Consider the following 21,639-nt stretch of genomic DNA (forward strand, 5'->3'; position numbering starts at 1 on the left):
AAGTTTATAACCTGTAGTCGATGCACACCTGAACCTAGACAAGCTTATATGTAGCAAGGACAGCACGTTTGGCTCTTCTTCTTCTTCTTCATTTATAGCAAAGCCATTTATTACACTATAGAAACTCTCTGTAATTGTTGTCTTATTATAAGGTGGTACCAAAATAATATTAAACCTTCAAAAGCACCACACTTCCATTAGGTCAAATCTTCTCGTCATGTTTTCCACAACTTCTGTGACTTGCTTTAGTGCTGAGATCCAGTCATGATGAGGTGAAAACACCACATCCTCAGATCCCACTTGTGTCTGGATGATATAAACATAAAGTCGTATTTACCAGTATTACTGATTCTGTTGTGTTAAAAAAGTATCTGTGATCTTTTATTGATAAACCAGCTTTGTTTCCCTCCGAAGGTCTGATTGGTGCACAACGGGCCCTTTCTACATAACAGGAAACTGCTCTCCCTGTTTCCTGCTCGGCCCAACTTCACATCCTTGTGCTCAAATTTAACCCCTCGTTGAATTAACTGTGACTCACTTCTGGCGATGAAGTCAGTCAAGCTATTTTAAACTCCTGTATTGTGGTCAGCTGGTGAAGATTTATTACACCAAAAAATATCTGTGCTGTGTATCACAGATCCAGTAGCAACAATCAGTAGCGTAGAAACACTGTGAGACTCTGAGGGGGTCTATACAGCAGGAGGAAGAAAAAAAAAAAAAAAGGTTCATACGAACGTAAAGGTTTGAACGGAGAGGTATGCTATGCGGATATTTCTTTCAGTGTGCTGCTCTTGAGTGTTTGGCTCATTTAAAAACATTATGTGGCCGCACCTTTGACCACCTTTTTGTTGGTGCAATAATTGTGTTTTCATACGAGTCGATAAAGGGGAGGAAGGTGGGCCCTGCAGTCTGCAGCACCGGAGAATAATGACTGATCTTCTGGCAAATATGGCCAATACGAATATATGTCTAGGGATGAGGGTGTCCCCACACAAACACAATTAAATAGTTATGTGCCAACATCTTGATATTGTCAACAGATCATATGTTAAGTCCAGAGCAAACACTGTGCTCTCTGTAAATATGTTGATTTCCCACAGCTGTCTGTGGCTCTCAGGTAAATCTCCAAAAATGATAACAATTATCTATTTTCATTTTAAACAAATGTGAATTTGTAGATGCAGCGATGAGGTACCTGCAGATACATGATCAGATTCACACAACATTATAAATGTGGCAAAATGGTGTGTGAGTGCCTACGATGCACTTGACCTCCAAATGTCAGGCTCTTGGGGCAAAAAATGTGGCAATTTGTGTGGATTGACTGTCCGACCAATGTTCAGAGCGTCTGTCAGAGCAACCTTAAGAGCGTTGTGGGAGCGAGCGTAAAAAAGCGCGCGTGAGACATCCGATAGAGCGACCGATAGAGCGACTGATAGAGCGACCGATAGAGCTACGGAGGGAGCGAACGATAGAGCGAACGATAGAGCGAACGATAGAGCGAACGATAGAGCGACCGATAGAGCGACCGATAGAGCGACCGATAGAGCGACCGGCAGAGCGACCGGCAGAGCGACCGATAGAGCGACCGGCAGAATGACCAACAGAGCAACAGGGACTGATTTAAAATAAGCGAGCATAAAAAAGAGCGCGTGACACATCCGATAGAGCGACCGGCAGAGCGACCGGCAGAGCGACCATTAGAGCGACGGTTGGAGCGACCGATAGAGCGACCGATAGAGCGACCGATAGAGCGACCGATAGAGCGACCGGCAGAGCGACCGATAGAGCGACGGATGGAGTGACCGGCAGAATGACCAACAGAGCAACAGGGACTGATTTAAAATAAAGTCGGCTTTGAAACTGTATGTCCCACTAAGATGGTGCTCAGTGGGACAGAGGAATAAGCTGAAAGGCCTTTTCTAGACAAAACATATTTTTTAGAATCAATTAATTGTTGGCTTTTGTCTTATTGGATTTGTTCACAATAGGAAAAACATAGCCTTTGATGTTTTGAATATGTTTTCAAGTGTGTACTGATTCTTTCAACCTTGTGCTCTACGCCGCAATGCCTCTCTCTGAATCAAAAAGAATGTGTGTTTTTATCGATTAGGCGTTCAACACTTAATCAATAAGTTGTCCTTTATCTATGAGGATCTCTCTCATAAGGGTTGGGATGAGGGAAATCCAGGTCAGACACATATACAGCCATGATGTATTGGATGTGTACAGTATTGAACAATGTCAGTATGCTTTCCGTGATAAATTAGAAAAACAATTCGAGCCATGTGCAGAGTGAACCCTGTGGTCCATCTCTGTCTGTGTGTCTCCTGTTTGCGTCAGGCGAGGAAAGAGTGCGTCTCCTCCTCTCTCCTGCTCTGAGGTGGAACAATAAGACTGGGGCTTAAAAAAGGAACTCCATCTTGATATACTCCTTCCTGTGACTGTTTTCAAGTCTTTCAGCAAAACTGGAGCACGGCGGGCGTAGTCACATAACTTAAAGGATAATTCCAGTTATTTTCAACCTGGGCCTCATTGTCCTTCTGTTTTGACATCATCACGGGTTTATAAGGTTGTAAAAAAAAAAATCAGCGCTCACTTCGCTTCATGTGTCTACAGTTGACAGGAAGCATCAAAATGTCATTTTCTAGCTCATTGTATGTCTCTTTTTATCATTTCTTGGTTCATGCCAGAAGATTAGAATGTATTAAATACAAAAAAACTCTATTTTAATTTATCTGTTTTGGTTTGGAAAAGGACTTGTCGCTACTCATTTAAGTCCAACTTATTTTCATAAACGAAAAACACAAAGAAGAAGGGACACAAATGGACATGTGTGTATCCTTGGAAAGAGTTGTTGACACTGAATCCTGTAAGCAGTCAGGTTTATTAGACCAATAGGATGCAGGAACAAACTCTAGTGTCACGGCTGTCTAATTTTAGTCTCCCTTCACATCATGACGACAAGGAAGAAAACACAGCTGGAGGGTTGTTTTTGTTCTTCTGTGAGAACTTTCTGACAAGTGAACAAAGGGAAAAAATCTGACAAAGGAGAGCTGGAAAAATATGTTTTATCACATCAGTCCCACAGCCTTCAGAAACAAAATAATGTAATGTTTTTTTCTGTACAAGTATCTGCTGTAACTGTCTTCTGTAACATCGTGTGTTTGTAGACATTTACTATTACCGAATGTGCTTCAAAGTACAAATTTGTGTATGACAGATATTTACCGTCATAGGAACAAATGATAGCACAGTGGTTCATTTTTACATTTGATTAAATTTTACTTTTGCAGTTTGACTTTGCGCTCCTGTAACATTGTTTAAACAGAGATAAAGATTCATGAAACAGAACCAGAGAACTTTTTTAGTCCGTGTACTTTTCTTCCTTGTCAAAACCTGGTGCCTACATTACCCACAATGCATATTGACCACCGAGATTCAGGCGTGTCATGCTTTCAGCGGTTAATATAGCCTTGAGCTGTTAGTGTACGAAACAGAGAAGCGAAACATGTAGTCTTGGAAACATGTAGTCTTGAATGTAGAATAGATGCTGCTTCATTACTCGAGGAAGTTCATCAGGTTCCTTGCAGCAGTTGCAGGCTTTTTGCAAATTTCATCACTTAAGCATTTGCACTTTACCTCGCAAGGCAGGTGGAGTTGTGAGATCACACATCTATACGATTGTGCTAATCCATCTTGCCAGGCCTCAAACTAAACTTTTATGGCTGAATTCATTTGTTAGGTGTGAAGAAGAAGAAGCGACTTGTTCCTCAAGAGGTTTGCTTAAATGCTGCTACAGCATCAGTTATATCAGAGCCGGAGGGTATTTCTTCACTGAAAGAAGAGCAAAGACTTCTCACAATGGAAAAGATGATTTCACTCTTTTCTCAGCTGCCGTCGGTACAGTTTGACCAAAGCATAAACATTATTATTAGACTATCACCACACACAGAATCACTGCAGGGAAGGCTATCTTGATAAAGCGATGATAAGCCATGTGGTCTGAGAACATTATTGAACAGATATCAGAGAAGGAAAGTGACTAGACGTGAACATATCATACTGTAAACTATCAAATGAGGGTTTTTCGTGAAACTTCTGAGGAGATTCGCTGCAACTTTGACTCACTAAAATAAACAAAGCCAACATGAGTAAGCTGGTCGCGCCTGTGTCATAGTTTGATCCCGATTAGCAATATTTAACACAAACAAAGGCAACATGTGCTTTCAGTATCAGTACACCTCTTTTTTTTAAATTGCCTTTATTGATTTTAACAGCAGCTTACTGTAAATAAACACACTCACTAGCATATGTATAACTCTAGACACATAGCACAATACAGGACATCTAAACAAACTCTCCAGTACAGCAACCAAATTTAATACACAAAATCCAGCCCACCTCAAAATGACCTTCAGTTCAACAAGGTGCTATCATCACATCTGCCCTTTACAAATGTTTTGAAAGAGTGACTGTTTACCCCTGATAGTATATATATATATATATATATATATATATATATGTATATATATATATATATATATATATATATATATAAAATTATATATATACAATTTTATTTATTTATTTTTTTTTAATAGCATCAGAGTCATAGATAATACAGAAGTCTATTTACCTACTTCACTCAGCATACTGATCTTTTTTCTAGGAACCTTTGGCCAATAACAGATCTATTTCTAAGCATTTTCTATGCTGAGGGAATTCAGTGGTAACGTGCATTAAAACACTTGCCGAGATTTATTCATTGGCTTTGACTTTCAGCAGATTAATCACTGTTGATTTAAGTGGCAGCTATTAACTGAAACTGAGCAATACATCCATCAGGTTGTTGTCACAGGACGCAATAAGTCTAATGTCCATATTAATGTGAGCACAGATCACACATCTCCATAAAACCACACTGGATTAACCTGGACTGACCCTTTGTCATGAGTGTCGCGTGAGACTTCAATAATTGTCAGTGTGTGAGTGTTTGTATGCAGCGGACAAGACAGATTTAATACAAGAATGCCAGCATACAAAATGTCAGACTATTCCTGTAATCGTTTGTTTTACAGCTACATAATTATATATAATTCGTCACTGTTTACACAATGACACTTTACATCCCTCTATTAGTTTGTTGTGCTTGCTCTGCTGTGTGTTTAAAATCAGATGTTCACTTTAGTTTGGCAAACTGCCGTTTAGGTTTAATTATTGATGAAGAGAAATGCAGGAGGGAGAGAGTCTGTGTTTTTTAGAGGCGACATTAATCTTCTACTGCATTGAGATGCAAGTAGCCCCTTAACAGCCCCTGCATCTAACAATCAATACTGACCATGTGACACTGGAGCGAGCGAGAGTGACATCGGTGCTGCCAAGAAACATTGCCTTCTCCTCCTCTCTTTTAGAGTGTCTGATCTAAGCAAAGTCACTGACAGTCACATTTTACCATCAGTGACCTGATCTGACAACACCGAGCACAGTTTCAACTCTTATTTATCCTTCAGCTGCCGACGTTGGTCTAAAAGACTCACAAATCCACCCTAAATAAAGTTTCATTGACTGATGAAGATGTTGTAAACACAGATCTCGGTATCTTTTATACAGAGCAAGTTGAAACTTGAAATGGGGATAAAAACAGGAGATTCATTGATATCTAACACATGAAAGGGTAGGGTTATTTTCCAAAAAGCGATGGAGGCTTTGCTCCAGTCCAAGGAGCAGTTTGGTGTCAGGAGAGATAAAAAGACATTGAAAAAAATGACATAATTCAGCCTGATGATGTCACATATCAACAACAGGTACACATCCACACTTACTAAAGATCTCAACATGAACCAAACAACATTAGATCAGCTAGATCAGACCAGCTTCCAACTGCTGAACTAAGGTTTTAGACTTATAATGTCCAAGCATTTGCCAACACTCAATTCATTTTAACATCGAACTGAAATTAAAGGCATAATATGTAATTTCTACTACGAGGGGTCTCCATGAGTAACTGGCATCATGGAAGTTGTTCTCGATCTCGATTGTGAAAGTGACAATAGATAATTATTTAACTTTCCACTCTCCAAGTGTTACCAGTTCAGTTGGTGAAATGGCATCAGCAACCGCTAGCGGTCTGGCTACTGTCCAAAGCAAAAAAACAGCTATAAAAATCCCAGTTGGACCTAGAAACCCTGTTGTTAGTGCAATGAAATGGCAGAGTAAAACACTCAGTAGCATTAATAAGACTGCAGCTTTGGTTACTTACCGATCAAGTAGAAAGAATTCTGGTTTTGCACCGTCAGCCGGGGAGCAGACGTTGACACAACACCAGCACCCTCCATCGAGTTGATGCCCGTCTGTTCACCTGTCCCTTTTCGATTTCTCTGCTTCCTTCATCGGTGAGCTTCTTTTTCTTTTGCAGTGTAGAGTTTCCGCAGTTATTCCAGTTGTTCTACCATTACCTGGGGATAGTGGCTTGAGAAAACAATGCTGCTTCCTGTTTTGGTTGCCTAATGGCAGACGCACTTCCTTTGTGCCGTACTGACACCTTCACATTTGGATGAAAAATCCAGCCTGGTAGCGGAATGAGGAGCCCGGTGACAGTGAGGTTTAAAGGGCACCAATCTTCATGCAGGTGGTGTCAGCGTAATTGGTATTTACTGTTAACTGGAATGAAACTACAGATTTCAAGAGAAAAGTATTCATTGATTGATTTTAATCAATAAAACTTGTGTTTATTTTGTGATACTTGCAGAACCCAAGGACAGGGATGGCTTGATTATTCAGTTATAGAAATATATATTTATGAGTTCATATTATTACTTTATCAATATTGTACATAGAAACATTTGTTTAAATTTCTTTACAAAAACTACATAGTGTTCCTCTATTAAAATAAATATCTAAATTTCAGCACAAGTAATAATGGTCCTGTCACTTTTAATGTAGAAATGTTACATGTTATGCCTTTAAGACACTCCTTGTTCAATGAGACTTAAACTCTTGCAAACTCATGAAAAAGAAACACCATGGAAATAAACGATCAAATTAAAAACCATGACATCAGAGTTTTTTTTGCTCACAAGTTAATCATTTAATCAGCAGTTTAGGTGCCAATTTGTGTAAAGGTGGATTGTAAATCTCAGGAGTACGCTTATTTTTTTTTTTTTCAGAAAGACTAAGGAAAAACTGCTGGATGAGAAATTGCACTGAGTTACAGAAGCTAGTGGAACAGAGGCGTGACGTCAGGACTGTGGCTGTCGAGAAGCCACGTGTTTGCTGGTGAAATTTTGTGATGTCGAGTTTTTTCCAGCCACGCCCATTTATAAACGTCAAACTTCAAATGAGTGCTAAAATTAAAATAACACTAACCAACAGAGCTCTAACTTTAGCAGGAAATAACAACCAGTTTGTATCTCCACTTGTAGGGGATGGTGCTTCAATTTTTTACAATTTGGATTTCTGAATGACACCAAACATCTTGTTCTGAAAGATTATACCTTCATATAGGCGAGGAGAGGGTGGTTTGTCGCATTATAGATTCATATTAACTTACTTGGGGGAACATGTCATCTTGTCCATAAAATCTCCATAAAATTACACTTTTTTTAATCCCTGTGACACTAAGAATTATATTCAAAGGATTGCAATCACTGGCTGAGTAAAACCTCATCATTACTTAGCGCTTATTTTACCAAGTTTACTGTATTCAACCATAATATGAAGCAGCCCCGGAGTTGACTGCAGGTAGGGAGCATGCTGGGTGGTTTGGAGCAGCCAGAGAGTGAGAGTGGACTGCCAATGAGACCGCCGTCCCTTTCCTGCCTTTTTCACTCCCTTTTTCTCTTTCACACAAGCAGAATTTATGAGGCCATTACGGGTGTGCATGCAGTGTCAACAGTGGCCAGCTAATATCTTTATCCAGCAGCGTGAGGAGCGGGGGGACCTGTCAGACAACACACACACACCGCCCAGGAGACAAACTGCCCCCCCAGCTCACAGTTCAGCTGAACACACACGTAAACACTTCGGACATTTAACATGCCTCAGCTTTTTAAACACATTAGCTGGCTTCTTTGAGGCAGCCAGCGACTTACTTAAGGAATTCAGCCCAAGATTTCTGTTATTATGAATAAATCTGTACGTTGAAGGAAGAAACCAAAATGTTCTCTGATGCCCAGAGGATTGAAATCAACGCAGTGCACCATGTAACACACCAACATACAGTTATACATTCAGGCATATGTTTATGAATGCTGGGTGTCTTTTAATAACCTCACTGTGTCTGTAGCATGGAGTATTTAAAAAAGTACTGAAAGCTGGAATTGAATTTCTTGTTTCCTGATGTTAATCACATTTTTACCTGTTAGCCTGTTTTAATCAGAGAAAAACTTCTTACTGACCACAAATTTAATGAGAGTATCAAAACATTTGTTAGTCTGCCACTAATCTCGGTAATCGACTCGTCAGAGCTTCCCCACAACGAGCAAGCTGCTGCAGGTGAGTGGTGAGCTGTGTACTCTTTTCAGCAGAAATACGGCAAAGCTAGCAGATGTTTGATGCCTCGAACTATGTGCTGGGACCCTTGGTTTCTTGGTTGGAGGCATAGACTCTAGTGTATTGTTATCAGGCGGTCTTCTCTGAGGTTACTAAAACTACATAAACTAGCGGTCGGAAAACTTAATCCCTCGAGCGGGGGTCTTACTCGTTGTCACGGTGTGTTAGACCATGGATTAAATTTACGCTGGAATATCCTTTTAAGTAGGGTTTGGAATTCTTTCATGAGTTCTTTCACACAAACGTATGTGTGCTTTGGCTCAAGTAAAGGATCCGATTATTTCTTTCATTGCTGTGGGTGCTTTGATGCGTTTTGATAGTTTGGACAACAGTGGATGTACAAAGGCACACACTTACTATAGCAGGATCAGTTCATTGTTGCTTCAGGTCATCTCACGGGATTTACCGACATAAACACTGTAGTGCGCTGCCAATCTTTTAATATTTAAGAGTGCCTGCTACTTTTGTTAGTTTTGCAGGGTTTTCTAGAAAGCACGTTTGTATTCAAGTATCAGTATCAGGACCAAATCTCAGGCATGGTATCGCCAACAGAGCTGAAAATATTCAAATGATACCCAGCCCTGATGTAAACATGGTCAACAGAGAGCAAAGGTGTTACTTACAACATAAATTCCGCCGCCCCCATGTTGTGAGCTGAACTGCGAGCCAAACGCTGTCATTTGAGGCTCCACGGGGCCTTTGTCCCTCTCTCTGTGATCCATCTGCTGCTGGGAGAGACGCTGCAGCAGGCCTGCCATCAAGCTCACTGGCACCAGTCTGCTTTGCATGTGGCTGTTTGACACAACACAGCAGGAGTGGCATTATGGCCTGGTGGCAAGAGCGGCTCAATAGCTGTGGCAGCATTAGCTCTCATTACGGCACACACCAACTCATTACAGCTCACCGTGGGGTGATGCTGACAGAGGGACCCGGGCCTCCATCTGAAGCACATCGTCTCACAGTGTGGAGGTGGCGATGCACGCCGCTGGAAGATGCTATTCACTGATGGACCATTAAAGAAGCCTACAGCAGCAAAACAGCGCTCTCGCTGAGCAGTGTGGGGCGTTGAGGCAATAATGGGTTGTGACTGTCTGGCCCATGGACACTGATTGTATTTGAAAGCATTTGGTCAAATGAGTCTGATTTTTTTTCTTCCTCCGTATATTTTACTTTTCTGTGCAGATCTTACCCTCAAAACTGTGAAAAATGTACTTCCCTGTGCTGACCTTGTGTTTGCTGAAACAGGCTCTTCTTCTCTTTCTCATCTTTTTTCATTGTATCTATATTTCAGCTTTCATTTAGTTTATATTGTGTTGCATTTCTAGGAGCAGTCTGACAACAGATAACAAGTTAAACTCCTGCAGCGCTCCACAGCTGAGATAAGCACACACAAGAACAACTCACATCCCAAAGCGAGAATCACGTCGCAGTGAAAGGAAATGAAATCCACCAGCTGTCCATCTCAGGTGGTACAGTACAGAAGGTGAAATTAATTTAGATGGATAAAACTGCTTACGTATCAGAAATGAAATGTAATAAGCTCTAATGAATGTTACATTTCCACGTTGTCTCTCTTTCAGTCTTCCTGGACCTCACGAAAAGACCCCCTAATGTTTTATGACCCCACTAAAAAAAAACACTCATCTCAAAGTTACTTTACTGCTTGTATGGCAGTTTTCTATCAATGTTCTTTTGACCCAGTGTGCGTCTTTATTGAAACTATTTTTCTTGTTCTTATGATTTAAAACACAAAATCTCTTGTCAAATATCCTGACAAAACAAACAATATGTTCACCGTCTATCCTGGACAAATCTTATGAAACTCATTATGTGAGTTTATATGTCCACTGGTCTGAGGTGTTGTGCATCAACATCTTATCCTGCTTTTGATAAATCTGTCTAAGCTCTGGGGTTTTCTTTTGAGCAATTTATAGTGTCTAATAGCCACAAAGGTAATGACAGCACGGTGGCCCTGGTAGGAGCTCTTTCTCAGCATTTTCCAGTAGAAGTAATGCGTTGTATTTTGTGGCTTACAGTTATGTTTGGGCTTTGCTGATTTGCCCTGCAGGGCCACAACACAACAAGTCATCAATGGAAGGAATTTGAGTAGAAGGATGACATTTATTTTCCTTTTTATTGTTTAATATAGGTTCACCTCTGTGTTGGAGGATTAGTTAGACGGTGGGAGACAATTCACATATTGTCTGGGACCAACGATAAACACTTTGTATAGTTTTAATGACTTCAAGAAAAATCATAGTAAAAATTGGAGGAAAACGCTTTTGCCACCATAAATTCAATGGACTCTGAGACTTAAACAAGTCTATCTAATGGAATACATGACAGCCAAACTGCAAATGAAAATGCATTTATAATACTCCACTTAAATGTCTGAATGCTGGAATGGAAATGGACGGATACTCATAGAAAGAGAAAAAGAGAATGAAAGACCTCGGGTCATGGACCAATTAACACTGTTTGACGTTCAGTGTTACTGCCATTGAAATTTAAATAATAATGTTTAAGGAGAAATTCTGCATTCTCCCTTAAGACTGTTGTTTTAACATTTTTATAAACCTCAATATCCTGTAGAAGTCTTCTAAATTTGTTTGTTGACTCAATATGCTTGATTTTACTGATCGGGTCTTAATGGCCTATTATACCTAATGGAGCCAGTAGTATTCCCTTCACTTGTTTTTATGTTAATGTGGGCAATTTAAAGAAGAATCCTGAACTGATTCTGAAGGCTCAGAATCCTGTCTCTCCAGGGCTGTTTTTGACTCTTTTGTTGCAGTGGAAAATTGCAGTGCTCTTGTGTTGAGTAATCCCTCCAATATCAAAGATTCATCCAGCTCAGTGAACTTGTAGTTACAGCATTTACCCTGGGATCGACAATTTATGAGTTTGATTCCCTCTCCCAGTCTGTGACTTCAGTCCCCAGTTGGCTCATTGAAACTCTAAGCCCGAAGAATTAAAAATCTCTTCTAGACGAGTGTCTTATCCGCGCTTGTACCGCGTCTAGGTCTCATTGGGAGCCACGCCAGTAGTAAACTGTATGCAGCTTCTGGGGAAGACCTGTGTGATGTTACAGTACAAGACACTGCAGAAGGTTAAAGCTCCCAGCTGAAAAAAATTGTCTGGTAAAATGGCAAATTGTAGTTTTAACATGTTGTTTTCTGTACAGATTAAGCAAACGATACATAACTTGTTAATCAGTGAGCTTTATGTTGCTGTCAGACACAGCTAGGTCAGCTGCTTCACACTGTTTCCATCCAAAGCTAAAAGTAATGAGAGTAAAATCAACCTTCACTCTGCTGCTCAGAGCCGCCCAGCTCTGGAAAAGCGTCAGGTAAGGGGCCAGATCCTCTGGAGGAACACCTGGACTTAGATCTATCAATCAATCTATCTATCTATCTATCTATCTATCTATCTATCTATCTATCTATCTATCTATCTATCTATCTATCTATCTATCTATCTATCTATCTATCTATCTATCTATCTACTTTGCCAATCCTTTTGTGTTAAGACTGAAATTTTACATATGAGGATCAATAAAGACACAATCGATGGCAGATCTGTGCTGATCACACAAAACCTCTGCATGACTCTTGTGTACCGGAATACATCTTGACACCTCTCAAGCCTCTAAAGGGGTGTATTTCATCTTACCATGTCTGAAGTTTCATTTGTCTCGTAGAAGGGGTTAACATTGCAGCGTATTGTCCAGGCTGTGCCTTGGTTTCCTTTTATCCCAGTCAAACTGCATTAACAAGGGGCCAGACCTGCCCCTCCCTCCTTCCCTCTCTGGATCAAGGACCTGCAGTGCCATAAAGACAACATTGATTGCCTGCTTCAGTCTAAGACAGGATTACTGAGGAACAAGTGTCAGACACCACCTTCACCTCATATCCTTCCTCATAAAGAGGCCATTTGCTCCGGTGCTACAGTAGCTTTACAGCTGCACTCAGTAAACTGACTCCTACACTGTGAGTGTGACCGTGTGTCTGAACTGCTGGTTAAACAGACAATGCTTTGCAAAAAAGAATATCAATAAAACTATGAGCTGCTTTACTACATTAGATCTGAAGCTCTTTCTATGTACTGAAGGTAATTTATTTTCTGTTATGAAAACAGCAGGTTGCCATTTTCCTCAGCCACAGCGGGATTAAACTGCCACAACTTAATGCAGAGATCATTTCTCAGAGCAGCCGGTCGCTGAGAGGAGGGCGGATCTGTCAATGAGACACACCCGGTGTCCCTTATAAGTGATTAGACCCATCAAAGCGACCAGTCAGCAAGTACAATTAAGCTGAGAAGATGCACATTTTTCTTATTATTTATTTTATTATTGCTGCGGCAATTCTAGAAGAGGTGCCAGGATGCCTTCCTGCTCTGCTCAGTGTGGGATGGACGGTTAACAAATAACAAAAGAAGCTGCTCTGAGGGCTACAGCCTGTTTATTCTACTACTCATGAACAGCAATCCTCTGTGCTTAATGCTATCATTCTCACAATAACAGTGCCAACATGCTGATGTTAGGTTCTTTTGATTTGTACTACAGTCCCAAAATTAGCTTGGTGATGCTAACATTTGCCAATTAGCAGATACACACAGCTGAGGCTGATGCTGGGAAAAACATTAGCTACACTGGTTTTTGGTCAGAAACCGAAATTTTGTGGCAATATTTCCAATAGTTGATGAGACATTGTACTCAAAACCACAAATGTCAACCTGGTAACCATGAATGTCTGGACAGCACATCCAGCAATCCAGCATATGTTGAGATATTTCAGTCGGGGCCAAAACAATGGACTGACAGACTGACACTGCAATGGCTAAAAAGAAAGGGACAAACTAAATGCAGCTGCCTCTGTGTGGTCTTTTTATTACTGGATTATTCTGCTGGAAACCTCATTAAAAAGAGCTTTCCTTTATTGATATGAATATTGCAGTCTGTACAGCATAATGTACGCGTATAAGCACGTATTTAACTCCCTGTAGGACGATCACTGTGTGAGGCCTTGTCACTGTATGACCATCATCTCACCTCCTAGGCAGCAGATTTACTCAGGCAGCAAATTGGCTTCAACAATTCAGACAAAAGCACGTAAGTTAACCCTTAACTCATACTGTATATGAACACACGCTTATAAACACACACGTACTATGTGGACAGTGCTGAAGCCATTTGAGCGTGTACTTCCCACTCTGCTTAGACTGCTGCTGCAGGAACAAATAGGGGAAAAAACAGTGTTTGAGGTCACAGTGGGGTTAACAATCCACCACACCAGGAAGAGAACCACCTCTCCATGCAGGAGATCAGCAAAACACACCAAGTGCCCAACTACCTATTCTCCTGCCTGAGAGAGGAAATGAGGGAGCCAGAAAATCAAGCCAAGTATCTAATTAAGAGGTTAATGGGCTGATCTGCTCTTTGATCTGTGATCAAGTTTTAGTTCCAGCTCTCATAAATCAAACTACTGGCGATGATCAACACACTCTGAAGAGCTTCCTGACCTTGTTTCAGGTCTCACACAATTTCTGTGGACCAGGGCAGAGGCGGAGGTCAGAGTCAGACAATTGACTGTTTCACGTTTCAGCATGCAGTAGAAATCTTGTCCTTTCGTTTTTTAAGTCTACATGTCTGAATCAACTGTATTGGTTCAATTAATCCTGGATACAGAACTCAAGATGCTCTGCCTGACTACCAAGTCAACCTTCTGAATAAGATCACATAGTTCAATCGACTTTTACAGTCAGTCTCACTCATTCACTGCTGTTGGTCATCTGAAAAGTCCCTAAACCATCTCCTACTGTTAGATTAGGCAATACTCTTTTAATGACTTTCATCAACAGCATGATAATATTATCACCACAGTGTTTCTCCCGGACATCAATAAGTCTACTTACATCACTTGGATGTTACTCCGATTACAGTGAGGAGCAAGTGAGAAAGAACTAAAATGATTCCATCAAATCAGTGATGTTTGAACAAAAATCACATGATAATGATCGAGTTATTTCAACTCTCTCAACTCTGATTTGCAGAAGTTCCACTGTAGAGTTCTCTCTCCCCATTTTTTTCAACATTTTCCAACATTTTAAAGGCATAACTAATCATTTAAATGGGAAAAGTAATCAGTAGATAAATCGATAATGAAAATAACAGCAATTCCAGAGGGATAGCCTTTACCAGCTCAGATAAATCACCATGGTAAACAACCAGTCTGGTTACTTGCAGCGATTCTCTCAATATGAAGGTGTACAGTACCATCTGGTGGACATTTCCCCCCCCCAAAAAGCAACAACAACCAAGTCAAAAAAGTGTCGAGTTAAATTCCTTATATTTATTCAATGCTAAAATTCCACAGATCTCAGGCATTAAGTTCTGTCATTTTCTGTGGATTCTTCAAAAAAGGAAACATAAGAATTTAAACTGGCAGTGTAAAACATGACATTTTAGAGATTCCTGTAGAAGGACAGCATGTCGTCTAGACTCTGTGCAGGCTGCTGGGCCTGGCTGCTGTCTAGGCCAGGCGGGGGGGGCTCCTGAGGGGGATACTGAGGGGGCTGCTGAGGGGGATAATGAAGGGGATACTGGGGTGGATACTGGTTTGGATACTGGGGTGGATACTGGGGTGGATACTGGGGTGGATACTGGTTTGGATATTGGGGTGGATACTGGGGTGGATACTGGTTTGGGTTATGTGGGGGGAACGGAGGGAGCAGGTGAGGTGGTGCAGCAAACTGGGGAGTGGGAGGAGGAAACGGAGGACAAATTGGAGTAGGAGGATTCTGGGAATTACATGGAGGAGCAGACACTGGAGCCGAAGCTGCTGGGTGATCTGAAGATGATGACTGTGATGAGGTCTGTGGTTGTGAAGGAGGTGGAGGACTTGGTGGAGGTGAGGGAGCAGCTTTAGATAGTGGCTCCTCTTTGCTGTCAGAGATTGTTCCTGGGCCTTTGCTCCACTTGAAGGACGTCCTAAATTTATTCTCTTGAGATTTACTCTTCACTGGTTTTTGTCTCTTGTCCTCAGTAAAGTACGCAGTGGGAGGTGCAAATTCTGAATCTCGCTCGTCACGACATCGATTTTTCCATTCACTAAACATAAACTCTGGAAGAGGAAGTAAAGAGTCAAAAAAACATCAATTATATGATGATATAGTGAAACTGCAACTTTACACTTGAAAACGTAATTCATAATTCAGTTTGAATTCTTGTCTCACTTATGAAACATTCTATCATAGCTATCTAAGCACAGATCCAAAAAAATGAAAGGAAACTGTGCATACGTGTCACTTTACAGCCTCAAGTCTCAACTGAAGTTACGATGTAAGGAGATTTATTTCTAACATGGAACTTTACGTGAGGAGGCTTACCTTTGCCTCTGTCCCATTCTCTGACATGAGGAACTCCCGGTTTAGTGTCCCTCCTTTCCTGAATCTCCACTTCCACCTTCTTCACTGTGCTGATCTCTGGGAAGTCTTCCGGTGGAGGCGAGGGTCCTATTATTTCACCTTCCCCTTCCTCTACTAGGAGGAAGATTCAATACAATCCCTCATTAACATTCATGTCATCAACACAAAAATAAAAGAGTCACAGCTGCATGTGACACAAGGTGCATGTGGATTCTGACCTTCATTCTCTTCCTCAATCTGCTCGTCCTCAGTGCCATCCAGCTTGGCCTTCTTCATCTTCCTCTGCCTCACCTTGGCCAGTCGGGCCTTCAGAATGGCCTGCCTCTTTTCCTTTAGGTGTTCCCTTTTGGTGCGCTGCTCTGTTGTCTAAATAAGAAGACATATGAAAAAGAAAGACTGAGGCAAAACGCAACGGTTTTAAAAGTTGCTTTTATTCTTTAAATATGTGTATGTATGTACATGTGGCCTGTTACGATAACTACTTTTACTGGACGTTGTGCTGTGCTAGATGCAGCAAACAATACTATAGTCATTTTTACCCTCTTTTATGCCAAAAAAAAAACAAAAAAACAAAAAAAAACTCAGGAGGTCTCTTTACAAAAACTGCAATGAAACACATTGGCAATATCGACGCCAGTAAAATTGATCGAGGTCATGAACATACATTGGTAAGGTGATTTACAATAAGTGAACATAATTACTGTCAAGGCCTCGTGGAATTTTCCTTGTAGAGTCAAATGATTTGAACGCACACACTTAAGATAAATATTACTGTGTTCATATTCATCCACATATCAGCAGCTCACCTGGTCTCTGAGCATATCCAGAGTTTCTCTTTGCTTCCTGCGGTGCTCTTCATCCTGAGAAAACGAAAAGTAACCGACACCGAGCTCCCTGGCCTCTGAGATAAACAAACAAACAAACAACATGCTTTTTACTGCACATGATTTACCTAATTTCATATCTGCGCAGAAATGTTTTCCAGAAACTTTTAGAAATGCTTTAACAGTAACCTTGTCCCCTGATATCCTCGTAGTGGATCGGTCCAACAGGCCTCTTCATAGCCTCCTCTTCCTCCATCTCCCACTCCTGCCTCTGAAGCTCCCGCCGCATGTCCTCTGAGAGTAACGTCTTGTCAGCTGAGACTTTTCTACACAGTAAAGTCATATCAAAAACAGTTCAAGTTCCCAACATGATCCCAATATCCAGTCTCCAACTTCATAACCTGTAGTAGAATATTTACCCTTTTCCTTTAAGGTCTTGGTCCATTTTCTTAAAATCTGGCAGGTCTTTCTTCATGCATTTTCGAGATCGGCCCAAAGCGTCAACATAGTCCACCCTACCGATAAACAACGTGAAGGAGAAGAGTTAACAATATACATTTTGAATTATTTTTTTTCATTTGTACTGTTTTCATTTATAACTTGCATTCTTAAGATTAGAAGCGGTGGTGGGAGTAGTCCTAGTGATTTGTTCATTTGTACAGATATTGTATATACTATTTAACAACATACTACTTTAGCTATATTTTTCTTAACTGTTGATAATGAATGACGTTACCATTCCTCATCTGGGTTTTGCGGAGGGGGGATAGGAGATGAGCTGTCTCTTTCTTCATCATCTCTATCCTTGTGTGCGAGTGTTTCTCTCTTTTTGTCAATAATCTTCTGGGTGAAGTCAACCAGGAACAGTCCTTCTGTCTCTTCATCTGACAAATTACAAGACAAGTTTATTACAAACTAAACATACTCTGTCATACAACAAAATATCAGAGAGGTGTCATTTACGCTTCACCCACCTGGAAAGTCTCCTTTTGTCATTTGCTCATAGAGTTTGGCCTTCTCCTCCAACCTGCGTCTGTTATAGGCAGTTAAATGAGGAGTCAGAGGTTGTGATCACCATTTTTATTATAACAGTAAATCTGCTGTATGATGTGTTGAACTGACTTTGCTGTATCAAGGGTGTTCTGCTCCTCAGCCAGCTGCTCTGCATCTTTCTCAGCTCTTGCTGAAACACCAGCATTTTGTTTGCTCCAAACATTAGGTTTCTACACCAGAGCACGCAGACAGGACACAGTTAGTGATCTAAATGTGCTGTCATACAAGCAGGTCTATATATCTTTCTAAATGACACAAACTGTACCTTGACTTTCTGATGAGATTTTGATGTGAACCCAGCACCAGAGTTTTCTCGCCCAAGTTTATCCTGTTTGAACTGTTCCTGCTTTCTGTAAAGTTCAGCTTTAAGGTCCACTAGCTGTAAAAAACAAGGCATTATCGACACATAAATCAACAGCGAACTGTTTATATTTATTCTTTAGCTACTAAAACAACTTTAACTGTGTTTGCTAGCATTTAACGTTATAGCCTGACAGCAGGTTAGCTAACGTTAGCTGTTATAATCATTGAATTAAACGTCCCGAAGCCAAACAGAACATCAGTAAAATGGTTGTACAGCTGTTTTTGTAATGTAACTCACCGATGAAGCAGTCACATCGAAGGGTTTCTTCTTTTTTTCCATGCTTACTGGTTATTTTTCTACGGCATAATCTGTGTTGCTACTTCTGTGACCGACTTCTTCGTTGGTGGCGCAGCTCTCGCGAGAAAACCTGTCGCTTTACCGCCGACTAGTGGCGTTTGTTATGTAAACATATTATCTGTCAAACAAGGCGCTTGTATTGGCTGTGCAATGAGCTTATGCTCGAGTAAACTGTGTGAATAGAAGCTCTGAACATTTAAAGGGTTTCAGATGGACGGTGTATGGATTTGGATGTATTCCAGCCCTTAGAAATAAAAAATAAAGGCAGTTACCTACTTAGTGCACACATTGTCATCTCAATTAGAGGCGGTTTATGGTCACTGTAAAAGGAAGACTGAGTGGAAAGCAGCTGGACTCTGGATCAGTCAGCTTGCTCTGTATTAGTCCAGCTCTATTTAGATACACTTGTACACTGATTACAAAAAATAAGTAAAACTTCAAGGCCTGTTGAAAGGTTTTACCACATAAAACCAAAATGTATTGGTGTGGATTTTGTCAAATTCTCCAGATAAGACTCATTTCAAAAAGAGCTCTATTGTGTTAAGCATTGTTATCGTCAAATATCAACCTTAGTATTTGACATTGCACTATTCCTGGGTATATTAACTCAACACTGGTATGCTGCTGGAGAGACATACATGCATAACAGGCTGAATTAGTTCCCATTATCAGCGTCTCTATGACAGCAATACTATTACCTGCATTACTTTCATTACCACATTGAACAGATACGATGATCAGCAGGTTGAAACAGAGAAATGCCTACTTTGTTATCAACTTAAACATTTGAACAGTCCAACACAAACAAGATATGACAGCACAAGCACCCATTACTATTACACTGGATGCATTTTTAAACCAAAATGAAAGTGAATGGAAGCTATATATAGGTATGAAACGGTCAGAAGCTGAACTCAGGTTGGTGTCATATGTGGGTCATATTGTTAGCAGTGGAACGAGCATCTTACATCTTTAATACACCATGTTTTTGAAAAGAAACACCTATTTGCTGGTGTTTTTATTCTGTTCTCTGACTTTGTGGTGCAAGTCAACCAGTGCAGGCTCGAGCTTCCTCAGCCCCTCACAAAAACCTCAGGTAAGGAGCTTCCCTGTCTTTTAACACATGTGGATCAATGCTCTCACTCTTTATGAAAATATTAAACATTTAATTGTACTTCAGTCTGTTTGAATTGTCACTTAGAATGTTTAATGAAGCAGTTCCCTTTATATCCAGGTGTTCTGAGTGTGAAGCCATATCATATCATCACTTTCAACACGAGGAAGACTATGTTTTGTTGAGTTAACAATGACTTGTTTGTGTGTTTAACTAATGCCTCATGTTTCTTTGTCCTCATTAGAGAGTAATAAGAATATTCAATATCCTGTCATCCCACTGAGCCTGATGTTCAATTCGTGACACTTTTTTTTCAGAATTAGACTAAGCAGTCTTTTGCATATCTGATAATTGCATCCTTTAATGCATCTGAGTGGCCTCTTTATGTTTTTGGCCAGTTTCTGTCATTGCTTGTCATTTCCAATACATTTGAAGGAGTAAAAAGAGGGACATTTGTTTACATACCACGTCAGATGAATGCAATCATAGTAAGAAATTCAAATAGCATTGGTGATAGCATTGTTGACTATATCTAATTAGAAGTATGTTAATCACTGCCTCTGAACATCTAATGTGAAGCTGAACCGGATACGATCATGACATTTCTCTGTAGAACAGGGGAAAGTCTTCCAGGGTCGGCCGCCAAGTCATGCAGGAGCCTCAACAACCCACTGACGACAAACACATCACAGTGAGTGGAAATAACACTCGTGGCTACAGCACACGACCACCAACACCCCTAATAATCATCCCTCTTTCTTTATGGTCCTCTAAGCAGATTAGCGCTCCCTTCGAAATTGGCATCTCTATGACAGAGGAGGACTATGATGAGTACGGTGTAGTGCTGCAGGAGATCATTCAGCGTCTGCTGGGGGGCACAGAGGCAGCAGGTTTGCCAGATACATATTTCATACGTCAAAACTTGTGCTCCCTTCGACTGATGTATATTAAAGAAAATACACTCAAAATATCTTATTTTTAACCCGTTTTGTCACCTTCCAGAGGGACCGCCACAACTCTGAAGATCATGGAGGAAACTTAAGAATCTTCCGTCTGCAATGTCAGCTTCATTAGATGGTGATTCTTAATATACTGACAGCAGAAACATGCTGATCTCATTTCTTTTAAACCTTTGTGTATTCTTCAGCTCATTAGTCAGATTGTGGCTATGGCATGTATCACTAAATCTTTCATTTCATTACAAACTTGTTTTTGGAGCTTTCCACCACATCCCAGAGTCTCAGTGAGTTTGTTGCAATGTAATTCAATACAAAGTACAAGTTGATAAAAGTTCATTTTGGTTGTTGGAAAAAAATCATCCAAACTCAGGTCTAAGGTCAATATCGAATGTTCCCCTCTCAAATATGTAAAGTTGCAGTGAGTTACTCAGATTTGTCAATATGTCAGATTGTTTTATCAAACATATTTAGTCTAGTTTTTGGTAAAACCCTTGTTTCAGCTGATGATTCATTCAGATTCTTAACTGTGTAATTAAAGAAATGTACCGTACAACCTGTCCTCATTTGTCATCATAGTCCTACATGTGTCCATATAAATAAAGCATTGATAAACTTTCGTCTCTCTGTCTCATCTTTGGAAAGGTATTGACATAAATAAAGTAAAGAATTGGGGTGGAATTGAGTAAATGAGATGGAGGAATGCACAGAGGTTACATTTCCTCCTTTTAACTGGGTTATAGAATTCAGAATGGGTTCTGTCCTGGGATACACACCTGTGTTACTTTGCATTTGGCCAAAAAACAACAGAAAAAGGACATAAAAATAACTGTCCACAACAATATTCATGGTCCTGAGGTCTGCTGGTTTGACAGCTTCCTGAGGAGTTTAGCATCTCACAGGCTTAAATATTGTTTCTTTCAAAAGGGTGAAAATCAGATGAACAAATCCCAGAACATGGCTGTTAAACTCCCCGTTCAAATCACAGGAACTAGGTCAAACATGGAAAAGCACGAACTGCTTTGATCACTTGTATCGTGCTGTGTTCCACCT

At 40.5% G+C, this 21,639-nt stretch overlaps 2 protein-coding genes across 4 annotated transcripts; one reads left to right on the forward strand and one right to left on the reverse strand.

Annotated features, from left to right (window-relative positions):
* Positions 1-14,883: 14,883 nt before the first annotated feature.
* Positions 14,884-18,617, reverse strand: ccdc174 (coiled-coil domain containing 174). 2 transcript variants are annotated; one of them, XM_037102570.1, is made up of 11 exons: positions 18,457-18,617; positions 18,121-18,234; positions 17,925-18,025; positions 17,777-17,835; positions 17,539-17,686; positions 17,222-17,317; positions 16,992-17,128; positions 16,785-16,879; positions 16,197-16,344; positions 15,940-16,089; positions 14,884-15,674 (listed from the first exon to the last, which is right to left on the reverse strand). In XM_037102570.1, exons 1-11 carry the CDS (start codon positions 18,496-18,498, stop codon positions 15,016-15,018), a joined length of 1,749 nt encoding a protein of 582 aa, XP_036958465.1. In that variant the 5' UTR covers positions 18,499-18,617; the 3' UTR covers positions 14,884-15,015. The 2 variants fall into 2 exon arrangements, with proteins under 2 accessions (XP_036958465.1, XP_036958464.1); XM_037102569.1 differs by having other exon boundaries at positions 15,940-16,092.
* Positions 18,618-19,444: 827 nt separating this feature from the next.
* Positions 19,445-21,502, forward strand: ghrl (ghrelin/obestatin prepropeptide). 2 transcript variants are annotated; one of them, XM_037101608.1, is made up of 4 exons: positions 19,445-19,612; positions 20,244-20,321; positions 20,406-20,520; positions 20,633-21,502. In XM_037101608.1, the coding sequence occupies exons 1-4, from the start codon at positions 19,499-19,501 to the stop codon at positions 20,650-20,652; spliced, it is 327 nt and encodes a 108-aa protein (XP_036957503.1). In that variant the 5' UTR covers positions 19,445-19,498; the 3' UTR covers positions 20,653-21,502. The 2 variants fall into 2 exon arrangements, with proteins under 2 accessions (XP_036957503.1, XP_036957504.1); XM_037101609.1 differs by having other exon boundaries at positions 20,409-20,520; positions 20,633-21,492.
* Positions 21,503-21,639: the final 137 nt, after the last annotated feature.

The sequence above is a fragment of the Acanthopagrus latus genome, chromosome 6, assembly GCF_904848185.1.
Source record: "Acanthopagrus latus isolate v.2019 chromosome 6, fAcaLat1.1, whole genome shotgun sequence".
Lineage (NCBI taxonomy): Eukaryota > Metazoa > Chordata > Actinopteri > Spariformes > Sparidae > Acanthopagrus > Acanthopagrus latus.